The sequence below is a fragment of the Polistes canadensis genome, unplaced genomic scaffold (assembly GCF_001313835.1).
Source record: "Polistes canadensis isolate GaletaPanama2010 unplaced genomic scaffold, ASM131383v1 scaffold_338, whole genome shotgun sequence".
Classification (NCBI taxonomy): Eukaryota; Metazoa; Arthropoda; class Insecta; order Hymenoptera; family Vespidae; genus Polistes; species Polistes canadensis.
In genome coordinates, this window is record NW_014569885.1 from 30206 (window position 1) to 40281 (window position 10076).

At 30.8% G+C, this 10076-nt stretch overlaps 2 protein-coding genes across 5 annotated transcripts; both read left to right on the top strand.

The window, feature by feature from the left end:
• The first annotated feature begins 981 nt into the window (after positions 1-981).
• LOC106791737 (tryptophan 5-hydroxylase 1) lies at positions 982-6255 on the top strand. Its single transcript, XM_014757609.1, has 12 exons — positions 982-1213; positions 1529-1633; positions 1789-2005; positions 2144-2247; positions 2356-2423; positions 2584-2634; positions 3295-3393; positions 3491-3537; positions 4519-4654; positions 5047-5173; positions 5295-5524; positions 5690-6255. Exons 1-12 carry the CDS (start codon positions 1115-1117, stop codon positions 5991-5993), a joined length of 1587 nt encoding a protein of 528 aa, XP_014613095.1. The 5' UTR covers positions 982-1114; the 3' UTR covers positions 5994-6255.
• Positions 6256-6464: 209 nt separating this feature from the next.
• LOC106791738 (suppressor APC domain-containing protein 2) lies at positions 6465-10047 on the top strand. Of its 4 annotated transcripts, XM_014757613.1 has the most exons (6): positions 6465-7388; positions 7566-7684; positions 7886-8032; positions 8108-8320; positions 8415-8557; positions 8632-10047. In XM_014757613.1, the coding sequence occupies exons 1-6, from the start codon at positions 6836-6838 to the stop codon at positions 8636-8638; spliced, it is 1182 nt and encodes a 393-aa protein (XP_014613099.1). In that variant the 5' UTR covers positions 6465-6835; the 3' UTR covers positions 8639-10047. The 4 variants fall into 4 exon arrangements, with proteins under 4 accessions (XP_014613099.1, XP_014613096.1, XP_014613097.1 ...); XM_014757610.1 differs by having other exon boundaries at positions 6465-7684; XM_014757611.1 differs by having other exon boundaries at positions 6465-7684; positions 8725-10047.
• Positions 10048-10076: the final 29 nt, after the last annotated feature.

The following is a 10076-nucleotide window of genomic DNA, read 5'->3' on the forward strand; positions in this document are numbered from 1 at the left end:
TATCTAATTTGCTAAGAACCAAAGAAGAAGGAAACTCTTACACCTCGGGCATTCGGGTTTTCATTAAACGAGGGTGTCTTTGTTCGAAATAAAAAGAAAAATGGGGGAAAGAAAATCGTTCGCGAGAAAGAAACCAAAAAAAAAATCAAAGGACAAACCTTTTTCTTCTCTTCCTTCATTTTAACGCGAAATTAAATTTACGTTTTTTTATTTATATATATTTTCTTTCTCTCTTTTGGTTTTATTAAAAATAATGTAAATTCAAATAAAAAAAATCATTGACGAGGAATTATTTTTAAAATGAAGAAAAAAAATGTATTTCGATGAATCTAAACGAAACAGCGGTTAGGGTGGGGGGGGGGGATGGGGAGAAGGAAAAAATTGGAATAGTTGTAAAATTCTCACGATTCGTTCTAACCATCTACCCCTACCCCCCATTTTTTTTTCTTCGTATTTATTTATCATTCTCAAATCACCTCCACACACCCACATTTAGTCTCCAATGACGTAATAGAAAAGAAGAACCAACGATCGAAACGATAACATTCATGGCGGTTAAAGGGGGGCTCGCGGAGGGAACAAGTTAGCAAAGGGAGGGGGGAAGGGTTAAAAGAAAAGTCACGTTGCAACCCCCATGAAACATCTTATCCCGCCAATGAAAATGGTTCGAGCCACTGACAGCCATCCGTAAACGGACCAATCGCGAAAGGAGAACTAGTTCTTTGACTAGTACGAAAGACAGTGTGTGTGTGTGTGTGTGTGTGAGTTAAAGAGGGGGAAAGAGAACTTAAGATCAGAAAACAATGGTACCGTAACATTACAGCTTCCGATCTCTCAGGAATCGGTTATATACAGTTAACAGAATAATTTTTCTTCTTTCGCGAATAAAAGGTAATTTGTATTTTATATTTTTGTTTTGTTTTGTGTTCGTTCGTTCGTTCGTTCGTTCGTTGATTCGTTCGTTCGTTCGTTTTCGCGATCTTCGAAAAAGGGAATAAGAAAAAAAAATTAAAAAAAAAAGGATCGATCCGAATAATAATTAAATTTAATTGTATAGAATAAATTGAGACGGTGGGGGGGGTAGTAGTAGTTCAATCGAAGTTATTTATTCGTCATGAGTGGATCGGGAAAGGGATTGCTTGGAATGTGGTTGTATAGGAAATCCGAAGGATGGCAAATCAAGGAAGGCAGTCCTATACATAAAAATCATGAGGTTAGTGTGTTAATTCATCATTTTCATTAATATTAAAAGAAATTGTTTTTGTCTCTACTGTAAATTGATTTATATATATATATATGTGTGTGTTATCGTGAATAAAAATTGAAATTGTAGAATGTTAAGATTCACATGATCGTTTGGTGTATGTCTAAAATATTAAATGCATAATAATATATTCAAATATTCAGTCTTTCATTAATAAATGTTTTTGATTTGTATTGACATTCTCCAATTTCTATTTTTTACGGTAAAATATATATGTATATATATATACACGGATAAAAGAAATATGTCCTTTCGTTCATTCAGATCCCCACGCTCGAGACGGAAAATAATAGCGAAAATAAAAATTCAGTAATATTCTCGTTGAAAAATCAAGTCGGCGGATTGGCTAGGGCGCTTCAAGTATTTCAAGTAAGATATCAAAATCAATAATCTATTCTGAAAGAAATGAAGTAAGTAAGTAAGTAAGTAAATAAGTAGTAGACTCTTTTTTTGTTCTTTAAAAAAAAAGCGATTAAAATAAAATCCCTATTGAATTGAAAACTTTGAATTATATTTTACTATAGGATTTAGGTGTAAACGTTGTTCACATTGAATCGAGAAAATCACTTCGCCGTGGTTCCGAATACGAAATTCTCGTTGACGTTGAATGCGATTCCAAAAGGATGGAACAATTGATGAGCATGTTGAATCGGGAAGTTGCAGCTATTAATTTAGCGCAATACGAAAAAACGGGAAATATTCCTGAACAAACACCGTGTTTGTCTACAGCTACGAGTTTTGGTAAATTAAATTTGTTTGTTTGTTTTTTATTTATTGATCAACACGATTTTTATCACACCTTCTTATATCGTATTATTTTTTATTGTAATACGACTTGTTATCATTTTTATATTTTTTTTTTCTTGTTTATACAAAAAGATTACAGCGAAACTGACATGCACTGGTTCCCGCGAAAAATATCTGATCTCGATCAAGCACAAAAAGTATTGATGTATGGATCTGATTTAGACGCCGATCATCCTGTACGTTAACAATTCCTTAAACTTACGTGTTATTTGACAAAAGAAAAAAAAAAAAAAGAACTTGATTATTTGTTCATCTAATTTTTTTCCTTTTCTTTCCTATTTTAGGGTTTTAAAGATCCGGTATATCGTAAACGCAGACAAGAATTCGCTGACATCGCGAATAATTATAAATAGTAAGTTTAAATTTAAAAAAAAAAAAAAAATAGATACTTATATATATATATATAACATTAACGTACATATATTTAATCGATGTTTTTCGGTCTTTTTCTTTTTCTTCTTGATTTATATCTTTTATATTCATTACATGTACAAAATATTACAAATTTGCAGTGGTCAACCGATTCCAAGAATTCAATACACTCCAGAAGAAATCAGAACGTGGTAAGTAAATTTTAAAAATAACGAATAGGAAGGTCGTAAGATAAATAAATTGAAGAAAAAAAGAAAAAAGAAAAAGAAATCGCATGATTTTTATCTCTCGTTAAGGAAAAGTTAGAAAACGTGATTTTTCTTACACGAAGCCAATCGTAGAATAGAAAAGTAATGTAAACTTCTTCTCTTCTTCTTATTCTTCTTCTTCTTTTTTATTCTTCGTTGCTTTTAGTATATAGTGCGTTTGATTTTTCTCAAGGAAGTGTTTCTCTTCCCCTTTTAACACGAACGAGCAAACACCCACGCATATTCTTGTCCCACCCCCTTCCCTCCTCCAACCCTCATCCTTAATCTTACTTTATCTTTCCTCCTACCCCCCCCCCCTCCAACCCCATCACCACCACCACCATTCCCATCACTGTATTCTATTGCTGCTTCGTTTTCTCCCCCATTCTTTGATAACAGCCAAGCTCCGTTTCGTCGTATTGAATGCACCCTTAATTGCCCTGATTTCATTTACTCCGATATACGATATAGTGTTTCGATAAACTCGATGATGCTACTACACACACCTACTCTTTTAGAAAAGTATCTCTCTCTTTTTCTTATTCTCTTTCTATACAACTTGAGTTTCTATTATCTAATTGAATTATTATTATTATCTTTCAGGGGTACAGTTTTCCGTGAATTGCATCAACTTTATCAAAAACACGCGTGCATGGAATATTTAGAAAATTGGCCTAAACTTGAAAAATATTGTGGCTATAGGTAAACGTTTTCTTATTAATTAGATTCTTTTTTTTTTTCTTTAGATATATTGTACAATATATTTTTGATTTGATTTTATATTTTCTTTTCTATACAGGGAAGATAACATACCCCAATTGGAGGACGTGAATATTTTCTTAAAACGTGAGTCTTACTATTAATTAATTATTTTAATTCATTTGTGTGATTAATATCTGTTAACATTTTTATATATCATTTATTTTATCAAATAAGGGGATGGTGTGATGGTGACTATTGCTTACAGATTAAAAACTATCCTGCATATTTATTTATTTTCATTACGATTTAAATTCCAAACACTGTACCCACTTAAAAAAATTATTCGACCTTGAGGATAATGTTGTTGATCAGTTGTTGACCAATTAAAAAAAATTCCCTTCGTTTTAAAAGAAAAGGAGGAACAAACTTTTAGATTGAAATCAGGATACTTTTGAATCATGCTCTTGTTAAATATTACGATGATACAAATATGCGATCAAGAAAAAAAATTATCAATAATTTTCTTTATGAAACGATATTGTTACACGAGATTGCATCAGTGCATCTGTATTAAATAAATGCAAATAATTTCAAAAATAATTTTCATAACTTCTGTTAATTTTTATTTCTAGAATATATTTTTGTTCTAACTTTATTTACAATTATTTGTTGTAACTATTTACTAATGATACAATAACGACACGATAATGATACGTTACTACACGATAAAAAACGTGTTGTCTATGCGAATACGATAAACACACTCGACCTTCTATATCCACTAATGGAAAATACTTGGTTACTCGTTTAACGTATTATATACAAAATTCATTTATTATTCTCTAACAAATCTTGCGTAACATTTGTTTTTTTGTTGTTGTTCTTCTTCTTTTCCTTCTTTTTTTTTTTTAAATGTATAACTCTTCTCGCTTTGATCGTTTTAATTTTTTATATATGCATATTTATTATAACATTTATATAAATTTCAAATATTAACAATTTTTGAAACAATACATGCGACACTAATCATCATTTATTATATATATATCAACTATCAGATAATTTATTATTACCTGTTATTGTTTATTAAAAAGAAAATAAGTATTTATCAATTGTCGTTAACAGGAACAACTGGATTCCAACTTCGACCAGTTGCAGGATATCTTTCACCGAGAGATTTTCTTGCAGGATTGGCTTTTCGAGTTTTTCATTGCACTCAATATATCCGTCATTCTTCGGATCCTTTTTACACTCCCGAACCGTACGTTGAAATTCCTTTCTTTTTTTTATATACATATAAATCTTGAATTAACATTTTATCATATATACATATATTCAAATATATGATAATATTTGAACGTTGATGTATAATTAAACACCACAACTCTCTTCAATGTAATAATAATCCTTTAACAAAAAACGTAACTTTTTTTCGTTGAGAATATTAAATGATTTTACAAAAAAGAAAAATAAATAAATAATTAGATTTTTAATTAGTTTCTTTCCTCTCTCTTTCTCTCTTTCTATTTTTCTTATTTTTCTTCTTACTAGTATAGTCATCGTGGTGTGATTTTTATTGATAATAAACTGACATATATATATTGAATTTTGTTATATAAGATTATAAAAATAATTAAATGATTTTGTTCACAGAGATTGCTGTCACGAATTGTTAGGACATATGCCACTTTTGGCAAACAAAAGTTTCGCACAATTTTCTCAAGAACTTGGTTTAGCATCCTTGGGTGCGTCGGATAACGACATCGATAAGCTTGCAACGGTAAGTTAATAAAGAAACAAAAAAAAAAAGAACTGAAATAATAAGAAATATATAATATTTTACGAAGAACAATTTTTGTTGACATACTTTTCATGAGGTATATATATATATGTTTATTTAGCTCTACTTTTTCACTGTCGAATTTGGTCTTTGCAAACAAGACGGTGCATATAGAGTTTACGGAGCAGGATTATTATCTTCGGTGGCTGAATTAAGACACGCAGTATCTGCACCAGAAAAAACTTTTAGATTTGAGCCTGAAGTTACTTGTAAACAAGAATGCATTATAACAGCTTTTCAAAATGCGTATTACTATACTAACAGTATAGAAGAGGCAAAAGAAAAAATGCGGTAAGGATAAAGAATTATATATATATAGTTTGTTAATTGTTTTCATTTCATCAATTTTTGTGATATCACCATAATGGTATTCGCATTCTCTTATTGGAAAATAACATATTCCAATTTATAAAACAATCAAATAAATTATTTGTTCTAATGTTCTTTCATTCGCAGAGCATTCGCAAACGAAATTCAACGTCCGTTTGGTTTGCGTTATAATCCTTACACGCAATCCGTAGAAGTTCTTACCGATGCACAAAAAATAACTGCAGTTGTGAGCGAGCTACGTGGGGATTTGTGTATCGTTTCAAATGCATTGAGAAAAATTCACGAACAGGACGAGACCGTAGACGTCGAAAGAATAACGAATCTTTTAACTCAAGGAATAGATATTATTCGTGATACTTCGTCATCCGATAGCGACGACACTGATAAGAGCCCTAACGCTGATGAACGTCAAACCAATTCTCCGAAATAAAATAAAACCTCGATAGAATATTATTGCAATATAATCGAATTACGATGGGCTAGGTGTTCCATGTCTTGTTGTATAGTTTATTAGTTGTTGTCGTTGTCGTCGTTGTTATTGTTGTTGTTGTTGTTGTTATTTTGTCTGTAAAGTTTATTACCCTTTTTCGTCTTTAAAAACGCATGTGAAATGTAGAATATTATTCTTTCTGCTTTTGGAAAAATCTCTTTCATTGATTCCAATTAAATAAAACAGGTTATAGAATATAAAACGATCAATCGATAAGAAAAAGTTCCTTTCCTCTTTGTTCCTAATAGAAAAGAAGAGAAAATTTTGTTTTTTAAATTTGTATTTTTACAAATTTAAATATTTGAAATATATCGAATTTGAAATATATCGAATTTAGCGCCACGCGTTTCGACCAATCAGTATCGATTACGATTGCGCAAACGTCAAAATTTCCCTCCATCTGACATCGACAGTATGGCTGCACATAATTGACATATCATAGAGGTTAATTTGAGAAAAAGAAATTATTGAATTTGAAGGATAAGCGAAAATTGAGTATAATACCACTTGGTTATAATCGAGTGATCGAATATTTCGGAATGTTTGAGATTATATGTGTAAGAATATAATAAAGAAATTATTTGATTTAGGTCAAGGATTATGAAGTAACCTCTTGATCGTTAACCATACACAAATGTCATTATTTTTGAGAAATTATATTTTACTTTTTTACGGTATAAATGTTAAACTTATTTGATTGGTCTAGTGAAATATAATTAAATATGTTACCCTCTTAGAAAGGTACATTTAATATTTCAAAATCATATGTTTAAAACGATAAAATGGCGCAAATACAAACTCCGAGCGCCGATGGCCTTCCAAAACATTTTGTTGGTGCAATGCGTACACTCTTTGATATAATGGATGATCAGAACACTGGTTTCGTCAAATTTTCCGACATAGAAGGTCGATGGCAGGACGATGGTACTCAGGGTCTTCCTAAAGGTGTTTTGGATAGTCTGAAAAAAGTCACACCACCCAATGGTCTATTATCCTTTGAAAGATTTTGCGCGGGCTTGAAAATTTGTTTGTTACAAATTCAAACGGAAGGTGATTTCAAAAAACATGACGGACAACCAAACAGACCGCCATCTGCTCCGATTCTAATAACGGATAATCAAAATAAAGGACACTGGACGTCTCCTAATACTGCCACCATAAGACCAAATAATGCTATATCTCAGCAACGTACTTTAAGTATGCCACAATTATTAGCCAATCGTAAAGATATAAATACACAATTGGAACTAATTGATGGAAGAAACGGTGTAGAAACTAAGCACAGTAAAGCGTATGGTCCTCCAAAACCTCCACGAACAGGTGCTGCATTAGAAGGTAGAGCACTTAGTGCTGATAGAAATATTGATAAGTCAGAAATTCGAACGGTGCTGCAGAATTGGCAAATGGGTTTAATGATGAACGATGATAAATGTTTGGATAAACGCCAATTGCCAATGTCAAATTATCGAGCCGATGCTAGGACTACATTTCTAAGACCAACCCGCGTTTTAGGAGATGGTAAAGCGGTAGATCTACAAAATAACCAGTTAGGTTTACAACCCAAAAAACCATTAAATCGACGTAGAGAACCAAGACGACATACGTTGCAGAATGGTATTGACTACAATATGGTAAAGATATTCTCCTATAGGATTCCCAACTAAAGATGGGTGGTTGGTTTTGGTTATGCATAATATTTAATATAATTTCTATACAGATTGTTCTATCTGCGCATTCGTCATTAAAAACATCTGCTTGCTGTAGTTAAGAAACCTGTTCTCTTTATATTCAAATTAAAACATCCATAATTGATAATGTATGTGTTATTTTAGATGAAAAGAATGAAACAAATCGAACAAGAAAAGGATGTTCTTTTGCAAGGTTTAGCTGCTGTTGACAAAGCTAGAGAATGGTATTTAAAACAAATTTCAGCAACTCAAGAGAAAATTAAACACTTGGGACGTATGGGCTCGCATGTGGTATAGTTAATCATTACTGTGACATTTTAAAACACATTGAAATATTATTCTACGCAATAATATGTTTATTTGTAGGAACAGTGGACAGAAGCGCAACAGGAACGTTTAGAGTTACAACGTGCAAGAGTTTTAGAAGTTAACAGGCACCTTGCTGCTTTAATAAGTAGCTGGGAACGTGGTGGATTACCACTGCATATGAATTTAGCTTTCTTAACTACGCCAACATCGGCACAACTACAACAAGATGTATTATCAAGACTTAAACAACAAAATCATAGATTAACGGAGGTAAATTATAAATTCATAGATCACATTTTGTCTAGATATAAAAAAAAAAATAAAATTAAAATTATTTTCTTTTTCTCTTTTTATATTAAAATAGGAAGTTAATAAAAAGAGCCAGAGAATAGCACTGCTTGAACAAGAAAAGGATAATTTAGTACGAGAATTGTATAATAGGCAAGCAGGTATGGTTCAATCTCGTAGAGCAACTATGATCCACGAACAACACGACCAAACATTCATGTAAGGTACTAGACATTCATTTTATAACATATCATAAATAATATAATTAATAATCCGTAATTATTGCTTTTCAGAATATAATTATCCTAATCGATTCTCAAGGGAAATGATATATATATATATATATACTTAAATAAATTAATAATAAGTTTAAAACTAAATTATAGATCTTGAATGCAGTATCAGTGCACTTTATACCGAATTCATCTTGCACGATCGATGTGTAAAGAAAAAAAAAAAAGAAACGTTAAAACAATAGCAGTACTAATGTATAGCTTAATTATGAATCTACAGAGATCCAAGGTATATTTTTTTTTTTTTAACTTTTAATAAATCCGTCCACAACGTGTGCATGCGTGCGTGTGTGTGTGTGCGTGTACGTGCGTGTGAACATTGTTTCGTTCTAGTTTAATCCAATATATCAATGATCTGTTAATGTCAAAATAGTAAAGATTTACAAGGACTAGATATATAAGTACGAAGTACACTGAGAACGCGTAATAATCGTTAGTGTCAAGTGTTATCATCTAATTCCTAAAAGAATATAACCCCTGATCAAACGACAAGAAAAATTGACTCAAAACTCAGCTCATTTAACATACAAAGATTGAAGGTCAGCTTCCGTATAGATAAAAGAATAATTTTTCATTCTAACGACCTTTTATCTATCCAATCATAGATAATTCATAATCAGTTCTACATGCAAAAAGTATTTTCTTCATTAGGGAAATACTATGTCGAGCAAATGTTTCGAGAAACGGTCTTGAAGTATTTATAGAAATTTCAATGAATTTGTAAATCCATAAGAATTCCACTTTTATTTTTCACAGGGAGAGAGAGACAAAGATTTCGAGTATATACACGCGTATATACTAAAATATGATTATATGAATTGCTTTTTTTATTTTAGCATACTGAAACCATTCCTAACGTTATGTTCGTATATTTTTAAACATCCTGTATATAATATAAGGGTGTTCCAAAAGATATTTCTTCTTGTGACATGAACATATTAAATTTAGTAAAACTTTAGATAGCATTATAGGGGTATAGTAGTATACCTCCACAAATGGTGTCTTTCCAGAGATGAATAAAATATTTCTTTCCTATAACACGGAGAAAAGTTAGGATGAACAGTATCATTATTTTAAATGGATATATGCTCATATTTTTCATTATATAATAATACATAGAAGATATTAAAAATTACAAAAAAAAAAATAGAAGAAAAGAAAAAAATTATAAGATTATAATTGTAAGATAAAGATAATAATTGGAAAAAAAAGATTAGATATAAACAGTATCGTATGAGTGAAACCAATCATCGTATAATAGTCGTCGATAATAAAATTATAATAGTATTCTACTATTTAATCATTTTGTAAATAATTAATTTTAATAATATATGCACATTTTCCTGCCTAGAATCTTACCACATATTATACGTCCGGTTAATTATGTGGACAGTAGATTAAATAAAAAAAAAAAAAGAAAGAAAAAAATTAGAAACATTCAAAAA